General features: G+C 39.0%; 2 protein-coding genes across 2 annotated transcripts in view; both read right to left on the bottom strand.

The window, feature by feature from the left end:
* Positions 1 to 2,220: 2,220 nt before the first annotated feature.
* LOC146518567 (PAK4-inhibitor inka2-like) lies at positions 2,221 to 6,287 on the bottom strand. The gene is made up of 3 exons (XM_085158871.1): positions 6,128 to 6,287; positions 5,968 to 6,001; positions 2,221 to 4,737 (listed from the first exon to the last, which is right to left on the bottom strand). Exons 2-3 carry the CDS (start codon positions 5,983 to 5,985, stop codon positions 3,757 to 3,759), a joined length of 999 nt encoding a protein of 332 aa, XP_085014997.1. The 5' UTR covers positions 5,986 to 6,001; positions 6,128 to 6,287; the 3' UTR covers positions 2,221 to 3,756.
* Positions 6,288 to 11,331: 5,044 nt separating this feature from the next.
* Positions 11,332 to 25,225, bottom strand: part of LOC146518566 (guanine nucleotide-binding protein G(i) subunit alpha-2-like) — a 57,843-nt gene continuing 43,949 nt past the window's right edge. The window contains exons 3-9 of the mRNA XM_085158870.1: positions 22,241 to 22,382; positions 20,062 to 20,222; positions 17,373 to 17,501; positions 13,712 to 13,841; positions 13,386 to 13,539; positions 12,363 to 12,573; positions 11,332 to 12,261 (exon numbers count right to left, since the gene is read on the bottom strand). Of these exons, the coding sequence (XP_085014996.1) occupies positions 12,383 to 12,573; positions 13,386 to 13,539; positions 13,712 to 13,841; positions 17,373 to 17,501; positions 20,062 to 20,222; positions 22,241 to 22,382 (907 nt within the window). The 3' untranslated portion in view covers positions 11,332 to 12,261; positions 12,363 to 12,382. The remainder of the gene's footprint in view (positions 12,262 to 12,362; positions 12,574 to 13,385; positions 13,540 to 13,711; positions 13,842 to 17,372; positions 17,502 to 20,061; positions 20,223 to 22,240; positions 22,383 to 25,225) is intronic.

Here is a 25,225-nt window from a genome sequence, read left to right as displayed (position 1 = left end):
TGTTGTACTGAACAGAGGAAGTAGGGTCTGACCTAAGGGGCCCTATTTGGCTATGAGAACCAATGCAAAGCCTCCTGGGATATTTAGACCATGTCATCTCAACTGTTATGATTCCCACGAACTTAAGACACCAGTTTATAATTGTGAAAAGCAGCTGTGTGACTCCTAAATGCAGCTTGTACACACCAAAAGGATGAAAAAGTTCTCATGGACTTGAAATTATACTGAATATATGTATATATATTTCAATTAACTATATCAAGTTGACAGACAGACAGACAGACAGACAGACAGACAGACAGATAGATAGATAGATAGATAGATAGATAGATAGATAGATAGATAGATTGATTGATTGATTGATTGATTGATTGATTTCCTGTCCCAGTCCTGATAAGTTAAGTTAAGACAGTTAAAGTTTTTTCCCCTAAAGGAATCAGTGATGTTGCACTCTCTGTTTCTCTGAAACATGGAATCCAGAAACTGTTGGCAGCCCAAACAGCTCAGTGAGTCAGTCCTTTGGAATTCATTCAGAATCCAGTGTAAATCATCAACATTAGTTTTATTAGTATATATATATATTACTGTCATCCGATATCCCAGCATTTTGATGCCATGAACACAAGTTTCCTGATCCACTCTAAGGGTAGGTAGTGGTTACCTGGGGGTTTACCCACTGTAAAATGGAAATAATTGCCAGATTATGCTATTTAATTTTCCTATTTCCAAGTAACACTGATTCACTTGGATCTACATAACTGTCAACAGGAGTTTGATGTACAAGGTAAAAACACCAACTCTCTGTTCTAAACTATCTGAAAAGTCAATTTCTAGAAAAATTCTTCTTCAACAGAACTAAAAAGAAAATGAAAGAAATTGTACATTGCTAGATTTTTCCCTTTGATATATTTTCAAAAAACAATAGTCACTGGTGCTACAGGAAACTGAGAAGCCCTACTGACTCTACTTGTTCTACTTCTTGTTACTGGACAGCTACTGTTTTCATAATCCCGCCTATGCCTGGGACAAGCAATAAATGGCCAGTAACCTTTCAAAGATTTTACCTGCAATTTGATGGTCAGAAGTTTAATTACTGGCCCTACAGACCAGCCAGCATCAGCAGTAGAAACTTCCACCCCTGAGAGCACAGAAAGACTAAAAGAGCAAACCGTGCTGAAAAACAAAATTGTCTGGTTACAATGTAGATTTTAGCGCTCACATGAGCTTGTGTGTATGGCAACACAAAAAAATTACACAGCTGAGGAGTTTGGCAAATTTTGTCACCTCATCCATCTACTCCTTTTATTTACAAACGTGATAATTACATGATTACATTCGTGAACATGATTTCATGCTGGCACCGAAACTCCCGGTGAGGACCAGGATTAAAATTCCCAGCTAAACTTTTAATTAGCAGGAAATATGTTTTGTGTCCACTCTGTTAGACTGGGCCACCCTGTAAGCGTGCGATGCTTCAACAGATCTGCCTCAGATCATCTCATGTGCCAAGTTCATGAATGTTGTTTACGACAACTGTTAGTAACAGAGTTGAACTTGCTCTAAGCAGAATGTGGGTGGCAGCCATTCTGTTGAAACTGGAGTCATTTTAAAAGGACCTTCTACTCCTGAAGCAACCTCACCTCTGTGCCCAGTGAACGTGCTCCTCTAAAGCCTTTACGCGCTTTCAGAAGGAGGCAGTGGAATCAGCTGGATGGGTAATGACACATAGTTCTTTGCTACATCGGTGAAAAATTAGAATATGTCAGTAAGATATTTAAATGTCAGGTAACCTGGCATTTTTTCTCTAATTGTTCTTATCGCTGATCCTAGTTTCACCCACATGTATGGAAGTTTGTTTCTTATGCTATCCATAGGTCATAATTTGAGGTTATTATCTCAGAATTGCAGGTTAGGCGTCTCAAAATTTTGAGTTAAACATCTGAACATTTCTATGTACCAAGTAGGTTGAGTTAGCGATTCAAATTTTAAAAAAAGAACTTATCTTAAAATTTGGGCATCGCACTATTCTCAGACACTTTTTCTTTAAATCAATACATAATCATTATGTTTGTGCCTGCTACTCTAATCAGTGATCCTTTCCACCTCAGGAGTTAGGTATATTCAGTTCAGTTTATTTATATAGCACCAAATCGCAATAAGAGTTGCCTCAGTGTGCTTTATATTGTAAGGTAAAGATCCTACAACAATACAGAGAAAACCCCAACATTTAAACGACCCCCTATGAACAAGCCCTTAGCAACAGTGGGAAAGAAAAACTCTCTTTTTAACAGGAAGAAACGTTTGAAAGAATCAGGCTCGGGCAGGGGCAGCCATCTGCTGAAACTGGTTCTGGCCTGTAAATAGCTATAAAAGATGCTCCTGCTTTTCACATCTACTGCATGTAGTGGGATATGTTCAGTAGGCAAAATGCCATTGAGGTGATTAATGTGTTGCATTCATTGTTTCCTGTGTCCTTTTCTCTCATTCCCACTGGAAACTAACATGCGCCTTAAATGTAATGAGCTCAAGAAAGAACCAGAGAAAAAGAGCACACCCAGACGATTTGCTGAGATTCTCTTCACAAAGACGCTCTGTTTAGCTGCCTTTTAGAAACTATCATGTGAATATTGTAACTGCTTCATGATAAGAGCTCATTTTATCCCCAGTGAGTGCTCAGCAGTAAGCCCTCAGTGACATTCCATCAGGAGACCTTGATAAACAGGCCAAGACAAACAGCGCCCAGTTAGAACCATCTTTCTCTCCTCTCCTCCCCTGTCCTTGATATCAGACATGATTGGTGAGTCTGGCTGCAGCAGAGACCATGGGAAATCCCATTGGGGGGAAATTCTTTATCTTTATATGGTCTGGTGTAGTTTCTCCTCTGAATTGATGAGCAAAGTGAATTTGTAAAGGCAAAGGTGAAGTGATTGTTAGCTTATCTTGGTGCATATGCCACTCAGCATTTTTCTCCCTTTGCTTGGTGAGCACAAGATTAAGTATACCATTAAGTAAAGTGTGTGGATGAGTTGGTACCACCTGTAAGGCTGGACCACAATAAGAGCAGAGCCCAGGTTAAATGAGGCAGGGAGCTATTAGCGAGACGTTCTTCATAAAGCAAAGAGAATAAATGTGTGCACCATCTGCAGCCAGCTGCTTCGCCTCCTCTCACCTTTTACTGCAGACACATGGGGAATTACCTCATCGGGAACACAGCACTCTGCTGATACAGCCTCTGATTCTGGCCTGTAAATAGCTTTGTTGTCCGGGTTAAAGCCTCTCTAATGGATTCAACTTTTTGTTGAGTAAGAACATGAGTCCCATGGTATCTAACAAAGTACTGGAATGACTATAGGTCTGCGCTTCCTACACGCTATCAATTTATCTTTTATTTATTATACCCCAGTTACACTGAACCATCCATCTACAACCACCATCTCATGTGCCCATTTCTAATGAAAATAAATGAAACCACATTCATTTGCTTTATAGGAGAGGACGCTTAAAGCGTCCTTTAACCGACCGGACTGTGGAGATTTATTATCAGTGTAAGGAAACTAAAATAATGATGGCAGAATGTGTTCCAAATGTCTCTGGGAATTTAAAATAACCAATGAAAGGTATACATAAGAGCAAGTAGAGTTTGGGTTTTTATAACTTCTTTATTTTCAGCATATTAAAAATGGGAAACAGTCATATAAAAATAAAGTGACTCTGAGGATTGTTCAGTCTGTAAATGGCTCCACACGAAAATGGATGTCAGATGTAGCTGATAATATTTTTGCAGATTATAGGCTGCCGGCTGCCTGACTTCATGAGAGCTGCAAAGCGGTAGAAGTCCGCATCAAACTCATTAATACATGCGTGCGACTGGTGGAAAAACGGAGCTTTGGACTGTGCTGCCACAACCGGACAGGACAGACGTTTTGCAGCATTGTCAGTTCTGTTAATCTGAGATTCAGTGGATCTCATCCTCACTTTGTCCTCCACACTCTTAGACAGTCCAACTAGTTTCCTCCTCATATTGACGAAGAAGGCTTTTCCCAGCCTAGGCCTTGAAGTTGGCTTCAGGTTGGTAGGCTCTGGACATTCTGGCAAGTCCATCCAGTTCTGTATGAGATCTGCAAAGCTGTTGTCACCTAAAACCAGAGGTTGGCGGTTGCGCCCCCTGGTCAATAAAGAGTTTGTCCAGTCCTCTGGGTCACTGGCCTCAAATGATGTCCATGTCTCCAGACAAACGTCGGAGGTGGATTTGGGGCGAATACGTCCGCTTGGTAATCTTTGTGTGCGCGTGCAGGCTGAAGATGACACCCGCACATTCCTGGTCCTCCTCAGATATACTCCATCATCCTGCCACGAGGCCTCGGAGTAGCCTGAATCAAACTCCAGACTCTTGTGACTGCTGGGAGAGGCCGTGCTCAGCCTGAACCCAAACCGGCTGCTGGAGTCGTCCTCATCCTCTTCCAGAGGACTCGCCAGGCAGCAGGCAGAGTCGTAGGTACTGGCTGTGCTGGCATCAGACATCCGCAGGCGTGCGCGTTGCTCCCGTTGCAAAGCTCGCTGCTGACAAGCGCGTGCCAGTGCCGAGTGTTGGACTAAGGCTGGGAGTTGAGCGCTGATGGGAGCAAGGGGGCGCCTGGCTGCAGGGCAGCTTTTCCAAGGTTGTTTTAAGTCTTGCAGTGACCTCATCATATACTGCATCTGCTCCCGTAGGCAGTCACCAGAGTCACTTAGGCAAAGCTGCAAAGAAAAGACAAAGAGTGTTAAGAAGTTGGCAATAAGTCATATGATATGGAGCATGAATAAAGCTAACAAAAGAAGATGACTGGTAATCATTAATCCTTTTTAAATGGAGTGCTGGGTAAAGGTAGAAACAGGAACTATTTTTGGGACATGTTCAAACTTGCTTGGAGTACATTTCAGCCTATGAAAGCACATCTTTTCCTATTGTAATCAGCTGACCTGCTGTTCAAAGAGTGCAGTTCTTCAAGAAGCCAATTTCAAAAACAAAGGCTATATGTTTGTCCGTTAATTCACTGAACCACACCAACAACTAGAGTGAACGCCCTAATTTCATTGACTCAGAAATGATTCAACTGACAACCCAGACAAATGTTATTCCAGAGAGACAGAGACGTCCTGCCCAAAGTGAAGCGATCTGCACACAAAAAGTTGATTTTGGCTTAGCTACAGGGGTCCTGTCTCTTTAAGGGTGCAACATGCCTGCATATAAATTTTACCAGGGTAATATTCCTGCTTCCTCTCTGACTCAAGGAGCGGATTGGTCAGAATCAGCCAGTGAACACTGGTGGCTCACTCAAACTTAAACAAGAGATCATGTGATAGTGAGTAGATAGAGTTTAAGAGTAGAGGTGATGGAGTAGCAAAAAAGGAAAAGTGGGGTCTCCTTTTTTTTTAAACCCACTTTAATTCATAATCCTATGAAAGGATAAGCAGTACAGGAGGAAACCTGACACAGTCCAACACCAGCCACCACAACTGCAAGGTAATTGCAGGATTCTTGTCAATACAGTAACCTCTGAACCTCTATGACCCCTCATCTCCTAGTCTACTGCAGAATTTGACCCTGTTGCAAGACCTTCTGCCCCCATTTTGCTTTTTATCATAACTCTGCAAGCTGCTGCACAAAACGTAAGGAAGTAAGGAACGTGCACAGGAGGATTATCAGCACGTATATGAAGTATCGGACATGTTCTATCACGCAAATCAAGCGACGTCCCAGTTGATGAAAACAGTGAATGTCTGGTAAACAGTTAAACTTCACCTTGTTTTTATGTGAGGACAGAATGAACTCTTATCATTGTTAGGGCAAACCAATGCTGTGTGCAAAACCCACGATTTAACATGTTCCACGCGTGGAAAGACTGACTCTACTAGTCTATTCAGAATATACTAGAATGGTTTCGGAGTTTACACTTTTATAATAAAATTAATATAAAGCAAACTTACCATCTCTTTTCCTTTCATCTGTAAAACTTAATATCTGCAAGAAAGAAAATGATGGAGTGGATTTAATGCAGCGCCCCACAGACACGAAACCCCTCATAACTAATAAATAACACTTCGTGAAAGTATATAATAACAAGAGTTTAGGCTACACGGCGCTTACCTTGAACGTGACAGCTTCGTCCCATTAAGAGAAAATTGTCCCGATTCGATCAAAGCAGTCGCGGGATTTAGTGTCCCCAGTAAGGAGTCAGCCCTTTCGGCTCCAGTCGCTTGATATGCTGAGTGAAAATTTCAGCCCCCTTGGCCTCCTTTTACAGCTCCGCGCTCTGCAGCCAGTTACAACCACTCGTGTCTGAATGAGCCAATCAGGGCGCAGGATGCCCGCAGAGCTCATTTGCAAAACAGCAGGAGAGAAAAAAAAGATACTTCTGTAGAATAGCACCCCCACAACTCAATTCAGATTTTTTTTAAACATACCCTTCATCATAAAACACCGTTGTCGTGTAATGTTTGAACGCAAAGACCTGGGAAGATTTAACCCAGACCTAGAGATTGCTTTAGTGGGCCTGTAGCATTTATATTTATAAATAGCATTTATCATTTATAAATGATGTTATGAGATTATGAGAGATAGGAAAAGTCTTTCTTTCTATCGCTCCCAGAAATAATAATTACAATTCAGCTTTTATTTCATTTTAATTCACTTATTTTGTTGAAAAGGCGATCATAAAATCGCTTTCTGGCTTCAGAAAAACAAACTAAACAAAACGGCAAATAGTAGAAGTTTTAAGAAGCTTCTGGGGTTTTTTTTGGTCAGAGCAAACCCCTAACTTATCAGATGGTTTTAAAAAAAACTTTCTTTCTTTTTGACTGCGACTGACTGACTGCTTCATATCCCCTGTGATGCATTCATTCGTAATGAAACACTTTTCATTGTGTTTCCTTTCCTAGCCCCTTTTTTCTTTCCCACATGAGTGTTTTAACCCCTTAGCGCTCTTTTTCAGGTTACTTCTAATTTTTGTGGTGCTTGTTCAATTGGTGGCTTATTGCACTCTCATCCATTTATTCAGAAGCTAAGTAAGTGCCCGAGTGTAAATGTAACTGCATGCCACCACCACAACAGTCATTTGGCACCCCACCTTCCATTCAAAATAATGTGTATGCAAATCCAATGGGCTAAGGCATGCATTAAGTTGTTGTTGTTGGTCTTTGGGGAATGATCCTGATGGCCCACTGTTCATGTGCAGATTAGTGCTCACAGCAAGCCGCAGAATAGTGGAGCCAGTTTACCTGTTCCAGAGTTAGATTTCTACGAAAACTTGGCTTTGTGCATGAATCTATCTACTTGTGTTTGTGTGCATGTGTGGCTCTGAATCTGCCATCCAGAAAAAAGTGAATTGTCCTGACAATCTAATCCTCACACGACTATAAATGGTTCATTTTATAGGCTACTATCTGAGTGCAACCTGTAGGTTTTAAAGAACGCCAGGCTTTTAGCAATGGGAATTATTTGTTTCCCCCCAAAATAAAAAAAGACTCCCATTATCAGTGGTTCCCCTTAAGAGTCCTTCTGTGTCCACCACCCATCCCATACACTTTACAGGATGAATTAAGTAATTAACTACACTGTGCTTTAAATGGAACTGTGATTATTACCTTTCTTCTGAGCAATGCTGCTCTCCTAAGTACCTAATGGACTGACTTATTGTACAAGCTGATACTTAAGCAAATCTGACTATCCCCAGTCAGACCAGAGATGAACTGCTTATTATCTTCATTATAGTCGATGTTCAGTTTTCTCCTGTCATTTCAAATCACAAATGTTTTAGGATTTATGTTCATTATGGAAGCTGCTCGAGTAACTGAGTCAGGGCACAAAATATAAACTTTTAATTCACTTTTAGGTCCTGCTGGAGGCTTTCCAAATTCTTTTATTTTAAACCTGAGCTACATTCAAGTGCTTAAAGTTGTTGTTCAAAGATCAGGGGGACACTTAATTTAACCAGATGTTGATCTTAGCAGATTAAAACAGAAAGCTATATAAAAAATAATCAAAACATCTGCTAAAATGGCCTAAAGTCATATATAAAACATCACAAACACACAATACACAGTTATTCTTTTCAAGCTTTAGGAAATGTGTAGTTTTATTCTTTAAAAAAAGGCTAAGAGGAACTTCTTGTTTCACTTCTGGGTACAAAATGATTCATTTTATTCTTATACGGGTCTAATATGCACTGTTAAGTTAGCTTTTGTCAGTCTTTATGGGGTGAGGATGATTCATATACACTCTTATTGTGTGTGACATGGAAAAGTCAGAGAGCCAGAAAACATAAAACTCTAAGATGGCAAGATCAGTCAAGATTTGGTGATGTGTGTGTGTGTGTGTGTGTGTGCGCATGTTTAAATAATTTCCCAGCCATTGCTTCCATCATAAATGTTCAGCCCACAAGTTCACAGTTATTTAGTGGTTCTTTATAATTCCCGAAGAGGAATGAAAGCTCTCTTCCTGCTGCTGGCTGGTTGTAAATCATTGGATCAGAGTGACAACAGAAGGTTCAAAATGTAAATGAAACGATCAGTCGTTTTTAACGCCTCACCTGCTGTTTACATTTCGTGAATAGATGTCTATGCAAATCTGAATGACGGATTCATCCAGACAGTTGGGGAGCAATCCAACATTAGCATATGAGCATTTGCAACAGATGAGCACTTAAAATAAAACTGAAATAACTGGTGACTGCACAGAGACTTTGACATCAAACCTGATGATTAAGGGACCTACTGTGTGCCTGCGACTTCACCCTGCCTTCATTCACAGAACCGGAGCGCCCTCTGGAGAAAATACTTTGCAAGGGAAACTGGCTTGAAGAGTACTAAAGGGTCATGCTGATTTTTCTGCATGCAGCTAACAAGCATTTTTACATTAAAACATCTGTCAATGATATATTCCTTTACTAAACCTACAGCAATGCAAATATGCAATATAGCATTATGAATGTCAGTATTATTATATCTGTGCTTTATAGGCCATAAAAAGTCTAAAGCTTTGTCACAACTTCCTCCTGAAGGATCATTTCAGGAGGAAGTCACAGCTTTGTTAAGACTGTATTATTAGTATGCCACAAGCTAATGTGAACGTTTTGCTGTTTTCTATTCCCACCTTATCACGCTCATCAATAACAATAACAATATCCCAGACATTTTCATGTGCAAGTAAACTGAACGTTGCCGCTGCCATTTGCTAATCAAAAAATCTGAGTGGTGAAGTGTTTATGCAGTCAGTTTTCAATAAATAGCAGATGCATCTGACTGTGTGGTTTTTAAGACGCAACATATTTCTCTAGACCTGCAAAGTGCAATGTAAACCTTTTCTCCAAAACAGTCTCATCTACTTCTATAGTTTCCCCTGTAGAAGCTACAATCTAAATGTACTATATATGCTATATAGCAAGAACAGCTGCAGGAAAAAGAAAACAAGATATTTTCTGTTTCCTGCCAGTGTTAAATGCTTTTGGTGGTGATATTTTGGTAGAGACTGACCAAGACAGTTGAATAGTCTGTAAATATTTGTTGATCAGCTATTATCTCTATATGCATGTGTCCACCAGATGGCAGTCTCGGTGTTTTTAAAATTCGTGCATGCCTCTTGCATCAAACAGAAGACATTATTGAAGCAATAAAAAGCTGTATATAGCAGGTCTCTTACTTTCAAATTAAGAAGTCTTCCTCCTGTAAATGAAACGAAACATCAAGCATAAGCAAAACACTTTTTAACACTTGTGTTTAACCTGTGAATGCTTAGTGTTTTATATTTGAGACACGCAGATTTTTGTTTTTGAGTCTTCTACGACATCAGCGAGATTTTCCCTCTGAAAAATCTAAATTAATAGAACAATAAATTTTTCAGCTTTTTTTTTTTTTTAAAGGCAGATGTAGCAAATATGATAAAAAATGAAAACTCGTGGCAATAAAAATGTAATTCATTTTTTAAACAAATTTGTCAGACTGTTCCATAAACTCCTGGTTTTCTAGCAATTTTTTCATGGTTCAGGTTTTAAAGGGCTAATGCAGCACTCCTTTAGTCTTTTTTGGTCTAATATAAGGAGTAGCTTATGCCAAACAGATATGCATGTTTACCAACACTTACTGTTGTACACATTACTGTGCAAAAGTACTGTAAGCCCTCGTTTCTTTGTATTTTGTTTGGGAAATGGGTGCAGCGATTTTTGTGATTGGAAACCTATAAATACAGTACATCGGTTCATCTTCCAACAAGCTTAAAAAAACATTCTTTGGTTTATTTTTCAACACAGCCTGAGCTCTCTTAGTCAAGCTTTCTTGCAATTTCTGTAAGTAGTCTTCAGGAAAAGTTTTGCAGGCTACTTGAAGGACATTCAAAGCTATTTTTTAGATGTTGGCTGCTTTTGTTCTGTTCTTTGTCAAGACGAGCACACACTGGTTCAGAGCAATTGAGGTCCGGGCTCTGAGGAGGCCAATCCATAACCAATAGTTACACATATTTTCTATCCAGGTAATCTTTTACCAGATCTGGGATCACTGTCATGCTGAAAAAAGAAGCCAATCCCAGTACGACACTTTCCAGATGATATTGCACAGCGGGTTAAAATCTGATGGCATTTTCCTCTGTTCATAATTGCGTCACAATTTTGACAAGATCCCCAACACCACTGGCTGTGTAGACACAACACTGGTTGATACCTTGAATTTACTGCTTGAATAATTCATTGGTCGGTGTTAAAAAAAAATCCTCTGAAAATTAGTCAGTGACAAAGACTGGAATGAAAAAGCAAAAAACAAAAAAAAACAGCCAAATGTGCAAATGAAAACTTTGAAAGACCTCCAGAAAGCCCCAAAGCCCAGAGAATTATTTAATCAAGCGCACCTAATAAAAACATTACAAGTCAGTCACCTTGGAAGCAAAACAAAGGGGGGTGGTTCAAGACTTTTGCACAGTACTGTAGTTGTGTTACAGTTCACTACATTTGCCAGCTTTTGATCAGCTGCTCTAATGCTAAAGTCAGTCATCTGCGGAGAATTTAAGGCCAGGAGCATTCTTTGCTTTTACCGTGTCCAATTGACATTGATGAACACAAAGATATGTATTACTGGAGTTTAGTTCTTCCTCCGTGGCTGAAACCATCTAATCAAAACCTGCTTAGCCATGATATTAAAAACAACCCTTCGGTTATTTTACTGGTGTAAAACCATCATCCCCCTGTTTGAATCATCTGTACAAAAAATATAGTATCAAAGCTCTCAGTGAACATTTTATTCAGTTATCACCTGAAACATGAACTGGCAGCAATATTAATGTAACACAACAGACAGGAAACCCCAATATACCAAGTCTGGTGATGTCTACTTTTATTTAAATTAAATCATAAAGGAATTTTTAAAGCATTTTATTATTTACCAAAAACACTAACCTCTTTACGGAATTAGATTTTTGTCTCTCATTAACAATCACAATACTACTCAGAGATTCTAGGCAGCAGAGCACAGTAGGTCAAACAGTTCTGAAAGCATTTCTAAGAAATGGTTGTAAACAGAAGTCAAGGCACAAATATACTGCAACAGACATGGAAATGATACTATAAAAGTGAAAGAATGTTAGGTACACACATACTTTAAATATTGTTTAGAATTGAGCCACAATTTCCCCCCAGCAGGTGAAGCCATTTTTTATTTTTTAACTTTTTAATTTTTTTTCCTATTTTTTTTGTTTTTGTTGGAATGTTACATACTTTGTGTGGATTACAGAGCTAATATTTGCCAAGTTGAGTCATGCAGAATATATACTTTTTGCTATGAATGATGAACTGATGTAAACATTATAACAAAAGCACTTTTTTTATGAATCATATTTTATGTCCATGCCTGTGCTTCAGCTCTTAAAAAATAAGCATCATGTGATTAAAAGGTTAATAATTTGCACATTGGAATTTCTAAAAGTAAAATGAATGCATTTATATATATATATATATATATATATATATATATATGCAAAAGAAAACATTTCCCTCCTCTAGTAATTGAAAATAAAGAAAAAAAATAAAATAGATGTTGATTTTTGTGGTCATAGCCCAAAGAGTTAATAACACGAGCAACTGGATCAGCAATTGTTGAAAATCTGCAAGGCTCGTCGGGTTTTCAGTCTCTTAGGTGTCTTTTTAAAAAGCAGATCAAAGCATAAATCGTGGTTGGCCAGTGCAGTCATTCATGATCCGTGTATAATCCCCCATCGCTATGGTCAGAGCGGTTCAAGTAATCCTAACAGAAACACAGAAAACAAACAAAAATATCTCAGTCATTTTGGTTTATGAATCCACATGGCTCTTAGTGACTTCAAGTCCTTTCTTCTTTTGACTCACCTCGACTCTCAGACTGATTTTCAGAAAAGGCCACAGTCCTTCAGGTTGTTCTTGATGATGACATCAGTAACGGCATCAAACACAAACTGCACGTTCTTGGTGTCAGTGGCGCAGGTGAAGTGGGTGTAGATTTCCTTGGTGTCCTTCTTCTTGTTCAGATCCTCAAATTTGGTCTGGATGTAAGTCTGGGCCTCCTCGTACGTGTTGGGGCCTGAGAAAAGTTTCAGGAGAGCTTAATCAGTGTGGAAAAGAAGTCAAATCTTTTTGCTGATAGGCAGAGACAGTTTCACTTGGCACTCATCCAAATTGACTTATTTCCAGCAATTCCTACAAATCAAGTATTATTATTTCCTTATTCTGCATTGTAGTTGTGCACGTAGTTGCAACTTGCATCTTTATGCATGGGCAGTCTGTTACATTTAAGTCAAAGTTTTACTTAAGAACCCCGGGAAATGTTGTTTGCACTTTTCCTTTCTCACATGTAGCAGACGAGAGTTTACTGCCTGCTTCTAAAGAGTTCTCAAGTGAAGGATTTTCCTGATTAGAGCACACAGCAGGAAGGACACATGGAGTGCATTTGCTTACACTGTACCAACGTGAATTTTTTAAATTTCATATTTTCATTAAAAATGGGTGCGCCTTTCTTGTGCAAAAACAGTACGCTCATTTCTGGCTTAGTGGAAAGCAAGTGGGGAGGAGGGGAGTATAATTTGCATCCAGAAGTTTTAAAGAAGATTTTGGGAAAGTGTTGTAAAAACACCTTCAGATTTTGTTTTCTAAAAAGTTGCTCATTTCTGACACATGAATGGACTGATAATGCACAAGAAATACAAACTGGGGCTAGATTTTGTTTCATGATTTCATGAAAAAATTGGCAAGTGAAAACAAGTGCAAGTCTCAAAACAGGTTTTTCATGTTTATCATTCTACACAGTTGCAACGTTATCACTGGGCTTGCTGTAAAGAATAAACACAATGACAAATGTGTTTATGATTGTGTTTGTACTGAGGCAGTCATACATACCAGTGTACTCAGGGAAGCAGATGGTCAAAGGGCTGTGAGCAATCTTCTCCTGAAACAGGTCCTTCTTGTTGAGGAACAGGATGATGGACGTCTCTGTGAACCACTTGTTGTTGCAGATTGAGTCAAAGAGCTTCATGCTTTCATGCATCCGGTTCTGGGTGGGCCGGGCACAAATGCAGAGATAAACAGATTATTAGAGAACACTACGAGACCACACAAAGGAAATGAGTTCACTGAAACCTCGGCCCTCCTTCCAGTTCTTTTCATTTTCGTGGGACTGGACTCCAATGTGAAGTTCAGCAACTGTTTTCTAAGTGTTTACTCACCATCTCTTCATCCTCAGCTAGGACCAGATCATAAGCACTCATAGCTACACAGAAGATGATGGCTGTGACTCCCTCAAAGCAGTGGATCCACTTCTTCCTTTCTGACCGCTGGCCTCCAACATCAAACATCCTGTACAAACAAACGCAGTGTAAACATATTCCTATGAGGTGGATGGGACTCAGCAATGAAGGAAACATTTTTAGGTCTCTCGACCTAGTTTCCCACGTCTACCTCTCTTCAGGCCTCTGTATTTCCCTGCCTCCTGAAGGCATTTCAGCACAGTGCAGTTGCACCGGTAACAAGAAGACTTAAGGATGACGCATGGTGCGGAAGGTTTCTCACTAAGATTATGTATAATTTATTCATGAAGATGGAGAGGACTTGGATGCATGAGCGAGGATGCTCATCTCGACTGTGCCAGACTCAATATTCCTTCTTTTCAGCTTCTCAGAAGATATAGTTGACTGTTTGTGACATCTTAAAGCAATACTCATATTATGACAGTATTCTTCCTGCAGAGCAGAATTTGATTCACTACAGCAGCACTTTGGCTCTCCCAAAACAGCCAGCTTTGTGCCGACTGAAGCAGGGATCTTTAGAACAGTGACACACTTTACACTGTTTACACCACCAGTGTGCTCATCCACAGCACTGCTCCCATAAGTAATATATATCATATATTACTTATGGGAGTTATGGAATTTGGGTCAGTATCGGTCCGATACTGACCCAAATTCCTGGATCGGATATCGGCGAGAAATAAAAAATGTAATCTGATCCATTAAATATCAAAAAAGCACCTCACAAAACTTGCTACAAGGCGTAACCCGGCTCATAACCGTAGCACTTGCAGCAGTGTGCATCACGTGATAGAGCGGCTGTGTGCTACCAAACCAGCATTTCATCTCCGAGGAAGTTTTCCCAGAGAGAAGTAAAGCAAGTGTGTAAGTTCATCTCTGAATGTTTGTAAAGCATTCCCGCGTTAAGATTAACAACCAATATATAGAGGGACTGCCTCTCTCTCTCTCTCTCTCTCCTGCTCCTACTTCAAACGTGAAACTGATCAATGATCAGCTGATCGGCTTTTCTGTCGCGAGTCCGTCTCTCTTGTTTGTTTTTGGCCCACTTTGCACCAGAAAGAGGAAACCAGCGGCTAAACAACAGCAGCACGTTTAAGCTTGATAATCTGCTGTTAGAATTTATTTAATATTACTTTCTACACCAGGATCGTTTTCTACGCAGCTGACGGCTGGTAACTGTGCAGGGGCGGATCTAGCAAAGTTTAGCCAGGGGGGCCGATAGGGCATGAACAGGGAAAAGGGGGCACAAAGACATACTTTTCTTTCTTATTCTCATTTAAAATGTCTAGCTTTTAATAAATAATTATCTGACTCTTACACCCAAAGTTTTAATCTGATGTAAAAAATATATATAAGTTAATTCTAATATACCCTAGTAAGCTATAGTACTTTTTCCTTTGGGAAGGTACCATCTGTGCAGTCTGCAATTTTGTTGAAGAAAGATGTTGAATCTATTTAATTATTCTTGAAAAATAATTTATTTCTGTGCATTTTTCCCCCTGCATCAAATTAAATTTAATTACATCGATTAAGCATCATGAGGTGGGGGGTGTGGGTGGTTCCCTATTTTTTTTTGCTGGGAGTTTGCAACCCTATTAGTTAGGTTGCTTAATATTTCTGCTAAGTACTCTTTAAAATACCAGAATAGGAAGGATGGAGCAGGTTTAAGTTTATTAGATTGATATGTGTTGCTGAAATATGAAATATTTTAGGCGCAGTGTATTTTTTACATACAGGTATAACAGAATAGCTTTAGTGTTGTTATTTATTTAAACTTGAGTATAAACTTATACAAAATGCAGCAAGATATTTAAAAAAAAACAAACAGTTTTATTGATTAAAAAACACACTATATCGGATTCATATCGGTATCGGCAGATATCCAAATTTATGATATCGGTATCGGTATCGGACATAAAAAAGTGGTATCGTGCCATCTCTAATATCGAGACACGAGTGTGATGCCTTCCACATGGGAGCCACACACTGACACGCTTATTTTCAGTAAACTCTGAGTGAAGAGGTGTTGAATATTTTACAAATACTTTCCCCTGTTGTTTGACTACTGTGCGCATCAGATATGAAGTATAATGTGGTTGTGTGTGGTTATAGCAATGGGGGTAACACCACTAGCAATAATCACAAACAAAAACATTTCTGAGAAGCATGGCTAGAAATCAGTCTTCAAATTTCCAAAACAGCAACAGTTTGCATTCCTGCAATTCTTTCACTGATGTGTATAATCCTGCAATGGCAACTATTCAGTCACTCAAATCCCACACGTTCCCACAGTTTACTCGCAATCACTGATATTGATCTTTCTGCTCATCACTGAAGGTTTTCCCCTCTTTTTTTTTTTATCCTATAAATCGTAAGTAGAAATGTGGCATTACAGTAATGGATGGCATGAGCTGTTAAAGGTTAAAATAATACTAATAATAATGGCCTCAATTGTTCAAATGAACTGGAAAATAAATAAATGTTTTCCTTTCTGAGAATTTTATGACTTTCAGTAAAGAAGAAACATTGTGTGCTGCAAAGAAGCCACAACAGTTACAGTGCAAATATAAAAGCATGATTCATAAGCCCATAAACACACTTTCTTGGCTGCTTTGGCAATATTCAAAAAGTTACTAGAAGTGGTGGAGCCCAAACTCTTTGAGGTCATGTATATAGAGTCACAACCTGACTTACTTGATTTAAGCCTTTATCAGTGAGGAATCATTCACAGTTACTTCATTTGCATTATAACAACTGAAAAAGCTAAATAATTAAATAGCCACTGAAAATGGTCCTCGGGAACACAAGATTTTCAGTGTGACATGCACATTATGGACCTCTACACAGAACCTTTTGATGACAACTTGTAGTCAAAGCAGTAAACCATCATTTTCTAAGAAAGGCGTTTTTTATGTGCATATTAAATAGAGCTTAAAGTGACATTATAAAGCCTGGAAGATCAGATTAGACTTCAGTGCTTTTGTTCAGTCATTTTTTGTTTACATTCATAATTGAATGTTATCAATATGTAAATAAGAATGCTCAGCGCAATCACAAAAATGCAGCACTACCCCTCAGCCTACTAATACACACACACACCTATGGTATCAATTTAAAAATCCTGCATTTACAAGATTGTCTTAAAACTTGACCTCGAGGTCAAGGTCACCAGGATTCGAACTCGTCCGACCTTTAGCAGCTGCACCCAAGGTATCAATTTCAAGCCTCATTTTTTGAGTTATCACATTTACAAACTTGCATATCCACCTGGCCGCCTGCCCAGCGGTTTGATGACAAACCCCATCATCCGTTTATAGCTGAGGGGTAAAATGTAAAGGTGATATGTCTCATGCTCTATGATTAACTGTATCATTAGATAAATGTTAAATTCCTGACTCATTAAATTTATGTCTTTTAGTTAGCATGCTTAAACAATTATTCACTTTTGATGTTTAAACAGTTGGGGGGGGGAAGCAAAAAAAAGCTACAGGTTACAGCCTAATGTATCTTTTTTAAATTTTGAATTTTGTTTCATAAAATTAGCTTAAAGAGCCGAGAAAAACAGTAAAAGAAGTCTTACTTGAAGTGCAGGTCCTTGAAGGTGAAATGTGTTTCCACAATGCCTGTGGTCTTGACTCGAGTCCGCAGCACATCTTGCTGTGTGGGGATGTAGTCTGGCTTGGCTATCCTCTCCAGGTCATTAAGGTAGCTGATGGAAGGATACAAACACATTACTATTTATCAACCTTGGAGCATCCTCCTCTAACCTAACAAAGGGTGTTTTATCTTGAGATACTTTGTTGAGGTAAGATGTGAGAGAATGTTCTTTCTGGTTTAAAGCCCCATCTGTTCCTGGAGACAGACGTGAGACACGTCTCATGCTGGCAGTAACAGCACCGGCAGCACATTGCTGTCTAAACACAGACGAATTTATGATCGTATTACATGTGTTGACATCCTGTCAGAGAACGCCACAAGACTGCTTGTCCTTTACAGTTTCTATCTACCCAATTGCATTTTAAAACCCCCCAAAACAAAACAAAACAAAACAAAAAAAACAGTCACGAATACTTAAGATGGACTTAATGGGCTTTTCCTAACTTGAATTTTAATTGCAGACAATTAATTTCACTATGGGGATCAATTAATAGCGTCTTAAATGTAACATACACAAAATTGCTCTAAACCAACTGAAAAGTTTTACAAATAATATTTGAAGCTTGCTTTAAAATGCCGCAAATGTCGTAACCTGCGGTTAGTAAAAGCTCAAGTTTTTTCTCATCAAACATTCAGCAATCATCAAATAATGCTGTATGATCAGCAGCTCAAATACAAAATTCTGCTGAGACACTGAGATCTTAGTCTTTAAACAGACACGAGCACAAAGGGACAGTGTCTTTTGTTTATCTCATCTTATCTCATAAACTACACAGAAAGAGCTACAGGGCGAACAATCTGTCCATCTTTTAATGCAGTATTCAGCTGCATAAAAAAAGAGTTACTGTGCAAGTGTTGGAACTTAATTTAATCTCCAACAACACCACAACCCAAGTGTAAATATTTGAGCTTTCATACCACTACTCATTCAGCATGCCTGACAGTGTAATCATAATCCCACTCCGCCCAGAGAGTGGTTCAGGCTGCTTTTGGAGTTCATACATCAGATTTAAGAGTGTTTGGTTTGATCATTGTGTTTATAAATCCTGTATATTCATAGAATTTGGTTCTTAACTGCAGTTGTTCTTTGGAAGGTTGGTGGCTTTATATTGTCACATTTATTACACAGTAGTTTAAGACACCTGGCACAAGGCTACAGTAGAGTGTAGAGTGGCAGACTAGAAATATTGCTGCACTCATAACAATTACAACACAAAGAAAAACCAGTTTATTGACAACCACGGTTACTTGATTCTTGAAGCTGATATTAACAGTTCAGAATATTGTAAATAATGAAACTGGAGCTGTTCTGCTGAGAACACTGTGTACTGACAAAACTTCTAAAATACGCCAAGCATCTTTTACTCAGAGTAAAATATGTGTGATAGACCAATACTGACCCAGCTTATGTATATAGACGTGGATGAGAGAAAGTAATAAACTTAGGGGTAAAGCCTCTTTTTTTAAAAAAAATGAAGAAGAAGAAGAAGAAGAAGAAGAGAAGATCCAGGGTGTGATAGAAGAGAGGCCTCAGTTAATGTGCGCTGTGCCATTTTCTTTCTCTTTTATCTCCTCCTTTTCTTTCTCTCCCTCTCAGCAGGTGCTCAGATATGGATTATGGTCTTGTGCCAGACTCATTTGGTCCTCAACCTACTCACTCTGCTCTCTATAAAAGCAATGATGAAACACTGTAGTATCCACTCCCAGAGGTGCTAAATGTGAGGCCGTGTTAGCAACATGTTTCAGGGTCCCCTCAGCTTTAACAAGGGCGGTGAACACGAGACTGAGATGTTATGATTATACAGGCCAACACAAACACAGAACAATATTATTCTCCCTGGATGCTAAATATCACCTGGAAGCACTTAGCACTACACTGAAACCTCACAGCACAATCTGGAGGTGTCATCGATCAAAGTGTCATTATCGAAGGGTTTCTATTTAAACAGAATTGCTGTTAATTGCTGCTGAAGCTTGTAGGGATATAGTGGTTAACAATGCTCTCTATTCCCCAAGACTCCCCCGAGGGTGAACGTGATAACCACCTCTCACCGGTAGCGTCTCGCATTTACCTCATTCTCTTCCCATATTACACCAGTAGATTAGAGCGATGCAGCCAACAAATGGGGCACTTAACTGATAAGGGTCATTGAGCTAATTAAGACCTGCAGAGAGACTGAGCTCGACTCTGTTGTCCGTATAAGGCAAAGCCACTGATAAAATTAAACACTGATGTCTTCAATATTAATTACCATTACTGTTCCCTGCGCAAGCTTTGTCAGTGTTTGATGTGATGAAGTAGAGAAATATAAGACAATATTAAACATAACAAAGAGGAATCTAATAACAAGAAAGGCCAAACTAAAAAAGCAAAACAAATGGAAAGTAAATTAAATAAATACATAAAAAGGACAAAAATAACAAAAGGTTTGGATATTGGGGATTAACCTACTTATAGCAGTAGTTTTAAACTTTAGCTCTAAATCTGGATTAAGGAATGGTTTCATAAATTAATTAAACATGTTTTTGTTTTTTTTAAACGCCTTACAGTACCAGATACGCCCACAAATGTCTTCTTGTTCTTTCCATTCCCAGGTTATTAAGGCACTTACTAGGCTGCAGAGTCGTTTAGCTGGTACTCTCGGGCCCGTGTGAAGCAGCTCTGGACACCGCCATCAGCCCACAGTCGTTGGATGATGTTGGACAGGTCCTCTGGCAGGGTGCCCTGCTCTTCTGCCGCTCCTGACAGCGCAAAAAGTTGGCGAGCATCATCCTAGTGCAAAAAAAAAAAAAAAAAAACCCAAAACAAAACATACACATCAATATATAAAAATGCATTTATTCTTATTTTTCTTCATGAAGGAACAGACTGATAAGTCTAACACTGCAGGACTTTGCTTTCACATAGCTTCCATTGTATTTGTAGTTTGCATGGAAAAATAATCCCGGCTCAGAATACATTTTATAATTACAAAACATAAGATACTAACTTCATTAGTTAGGGCAAAATCAGAAAAAATATTATTACAGTAAAACCATCAATTACTGAACCACAGAATTATTTTTTAAACCAACTGAGAAAATTGAAACTTGTGTTTATTGAAGCGCACAGCCAAGATTCCCTGGGTTACTGATATTCTGATTAAAATCAGTTATTAAATTTGGTAACTGGTTATATGCCAAAACAAACAAACCTGCTGTTATTCCACGTATTCTGTGTGTGCTTATGGTAATTTTGCGTTTTAAAGACTGATATCTTGATCGGCATCAATTAAAAATAGCACAAACTACAACCCCTACACACTTCTGGTTTCATAACCGGACAACTTCTTTTTCTTTCCACATTACGTAACTTGAATTTCCTGTAACTGTACGACCTTCAAACAAGTCAATCAACAGGCTCGGGTTAATGATTCTCACGGCTTCATCCAGGCATACCCACAAAATGATGGTAAAAGTACGTGTATACTTGAATTCTCCCTCTCTCTCTGTCCTCTGTGTCAGTGTCCTGCAGCTCACCCTTACCCCTCGCAGTCAAGTTTACGGGAGGTAAACAATATTCTGGATTACGAAAACTCAAATCCCTCAGTGATGATTCAAAACAGGTATGTTTTTAGTGAGCTCAGCAACACACAGACATACAAAAGAGTTCTGTGCACTCTAAATCTTGTGAATGCTTCAGTGTTAATGTGACTAAGATTAATCTGATTGATAAAAGGAGTATATGTCTAGAAGTGCCGTAACTGATCCTATATCAGTACCTTGCATTCACACTTATTTGGTAAACAATGAAGACGCATGTACACAACAAGTGTAGAGTAAAGCAGCTTGTTTCTTCTTGACCGAAATGATTGAAAGACACAGGATACTAAAAAGTTCTTTGCAGCTCACCACAATGGCGGTATGCTTAACTTAAATTACTTTTTAATACTCTGTCCGGCAGAACCCGTCATGCAACGCTTACTACCTTGGCAGAGCCAATCCTGACACACAACAGGCAGTTGTGTCAGGATTGGCTGGCGCATGCACGCACGCACACACACGTTTATACAGCTACACTGAAATAAAGGTCACCCAGGAGGGTGAAATTTGGAAAATGTATCAAATGTGTTTTGAAACTCCAAATCAAGGATTATTCGAGTTACAAAACAATCAATGTTTCACAGCCTGCATGAATCTAAGATGGGGTGGAATATGAGGCAAGAATCACATGAGAAATTATAGCTCAGTAGAACAAATGATTTTGTTTCATGTTCTCTTGAGTAAAGACTGACTTTATTTCTGTGATCTTTTTATGGGTGGTACTCTGACACTTCGGGCTTCCATCTTCAATATCTGCTGCCCAGTGTTCATTTATGAATAGAATAGATCACACAGCACTTAAAGAGAAATTCTTGATCTGCATAATTTCTGCTGCCTCAAATCCTTAAATCCTCAGGGCAAGATATGAAGGGTTATGAAGAAGGCAGAGAGGGAAAATTTTGGTAGCGATTAGTCAAGATGATATCACTAAAGCTTAATTGCACTATACTATCCTGCAGGTTTAGTATAACCTTGAATGGCAACGTTAAAATTACGTGGGAGCATTGGAGCACTTCGACCCTTTGTCTGCATTTTAATGTATATTTAACATTAATTATATTACAACAGGTGCACTGAGCAAAGTTTAAAAGTCTAAAGCTCAGAAGTTTCCAGTGATTTATGAAAACAGCTGCAAAATCTTAACAGTTTTGCATCACTAATATCATTTCACTCATATCTCATATCTCGTTCTGTATTTTAAAGACATACCGCTCTGGCAGACTCCTCATAGTCAACCTTGAGGTTGGCCATGGCTTTGATGATGGCCATAATGGACTGGATTGTGTTGCTGTAGACGACCGCTCTGTACTGCCTACACTCATCTTCTGAGTATCCATCCTCGTGAATAATCCTGGAGAAAAGAGGGAAGGATGGTGATTCAGATAAAGCAACAACCCATACATAATTTATGTTAAAAAACTAAACCTAGCAATTATTCACAAAGCTGAATGCTGCTATAAAATAATGAAAAGTACTGTAGCAGACACCTAAAAAAAAGAACCCGTTAAAACAATAGAAATGTATATTTCATGAGATTAATTTAAAAAAAAAAAACAACAACAACAAAAACACACAGATTTGCATGTGATGCTGCTGGTCTGAGCTACTGGAAATGTTCAGGTGTTTTATATCATTCAGTTACAAGAGACTAGAGCAAATATTTACTTGCTTTTTGAGTTGTACAGATACAACTGTAGAGAGGGAAAAAAGCATTTGTTTGAAAAGACAGACGCCTCTGGGCTGGAAACCAAACAGAACTATCTTCCCCAGCCTGCCTCAGCCAGGATGTTCAGTGGTTGTGTGATGTGCTGAATAGGACCTCATTAAAATGCAAGAGAGCCCACTGTGAAGCAATGTGAGGCACAGCCAAAATTACTGAAAGCGCATGGGTGGCTTCCTCTCACACTAAATGATTTTAGAGAATTACGTCCTTACAAGTGACAGTCTTGTAAGGCAAAAATAAACTTGTCATTAAAGTCTTTACAACTAAGAACAATCAGGAACTTGATATTTGGCACAAAACTGTTCAAACTCAAACCGATGAGGTTTCTCATGTGATGTAAGGCGCACATTGCTTGGGAGTTTTCCGCCATATTGGACATGAAGCAACTGCCAGTTGCTAAGGAAAAATGTATTCTTGGCTGGTTGGAAGTGATTCCTGAACTTTTCTGGCTCTTGCTATGTGAAATTAGTTGCAAAGAAGGTCCTACACCAAAAACCTCCTACTGACTGCTTTGGTTGCCTGTAGTGTTTCCATGTTTGTCTACAAATACTTGCCAACTGATCGGTAGTTCAACCTTTGTCTTCAAAGCAAAAGCTGTTCTGCAGCAACTATGTTTTTTTGAAGGCAATCGATCTCTATGTCAACTTTGCGTTATACTTTTCATATTCACTACAGCTGTTTCTAGACGAGCTCATCACTTCCACCAAGTCCACCAACATACAATCCAGATCAAAAGTTTAAGACCACTTGAAAAATGGCACACACAAAAAAAATAATCCTATTTTGCATGTTTGGATCTTAACAAGGTTCCAAGTAGAGCTTCAACATGCAACAAGAAGAAATGGGAGTGGGACAAAACATTTTTTGTGCGTGCAATTTATTGAAAACAACACTGTTTTACAGCAGATCAACGTTTAGGACCACATGCCTTTAAAAGGCCAAATCTGTGGATTAATTGCCATTTTCTGTCAGGTAGTCACGCTGTCATGATGTTCTGATGGCGAAGGCAAAAAACTGTTCTTTTTTGAACGTGGTCGGGTTGTTGAAATGCATAAGCAGGGTCTCTTGCAACGCGCCATCGCTGTTGAGGTGGGACGTAGTAAGACAGTCATTTGGAATTTGAGGGTTATGGAATAAAAATCTCAAGGGGGAAACCCAAAACAATTTCACCAGCACTGAGCTGGAGGATCCAATTGGGTGTCTGTCAAATCCTTGACCCTTACTGGTGCTGACTGCATCAGACGGCATCTGAGACTGAAGGGCTTCAAAAACAAAAACATCTTCAAAGACCTCATCTCCTTGAATGCCACAGAACTGACCGTTTGGACTTTGCAAGAGAGCACCAAACATGGGACATTGAAAGGTGGAAGAAAGTTTTATTCTTTGATGAGAAAAAAATTTCACCTTGATGGTCCTGATGGTTTCCAACGTTACTGGCATGACAAACAGATCCCACCTGAGATGTTTACTAGGCGCCACAGTGGAAGGGGCGCCATAAGGGGCTGCTTTTTCCTTCGGTGGAACAATGGAGCTTCAGGAGGTGCAGAGGCGTCAAAATACCATGTTTACCATGTAGTGACTGGCTGGATGACATTTATGTAGAATTTTAAATGAAACTTCCTTCACCTTATTTACAACCAAATATTTATGGGGGATCATCCAGACTGTCTTCCAGTTGATATCTGGAACATATTGGTTCCAGTAGGATATTATATATGGGAGAGAGACCATATCTTCTTGGAATAAACTACATATTCTCTTATTGCTGTTACCAAGTTCCTGTGAAAAACAGATTTTTCCTACTGCTGACTCAGCTGGATCTGGCAGGTCACTGCCATTTCTTCAAATCAGACCTTCACGTTGAAGGTCTGATTTGAACCTTGGTAAGATCCAACCAAGCAAAATATGATTTTTTTTTGCCATTTTTTAATTGGTCTTAAAACTTTTGATTGGGACTGTATTAGTGACCAAAGCCATCACAAGGTCTTTTTTTCCCCTCAGCTGATTGGGAAATACACATTTTTCCCTAAAAACCAGTGGCAGTCAGATGACTGACTCTCAACTAATCAGGGAATACTCAGTTTTCCCTTATGAGTGGCGATGGTTGACCATTCTCTAGGGCATATGACTGGGAGCTTAGTCATCGAATTGTCACACATCCAAAATTACAGACAAGTTAACGTCACGTGGTTACCGGTCACATGTCTGCAAAACCTCAAGATTTTATTTATATGTCAACACAGAAAGTACTCGCACATCATCCATCAAAATGCAACAACATGTTTGACTTCTGGAAAAGTTATAAACACCAAGAGTATTAGAAGAGTGAGTGGATTTTCTTATTTTAATTTAGTTTTTATTGTTGGAATATGCTTAGTTTAAATTTAGTTTTTATTAGTTAAAGTGTTCGTTTCAGTCTTTTTAACTATTACTTTGTTTTCTTTTATTACTGTACGGAGGGCATGTGTCAA

The sequence above is a fragment of the Neolamprologus multifasciatus genome, chromosome 5, assembly GCF_963576455.1.
Source record: "Neolamprologus multifasciatus chromosome 5, fNeoMul1.2, whole genome shotgun sequence".
Taxonomy (NCBI): Eukaryota; Metazoa; Chordata; class Actinopteri; order Cichliformes; family Cichlidae; genus Neolamprologus; species Neolamprologus multifasciatus.
The sequence above is the reverse complement of the archived record's forward strand: the minus strand, read 5'-3'. Positions and strand labels throughout refer to the sequence as shown.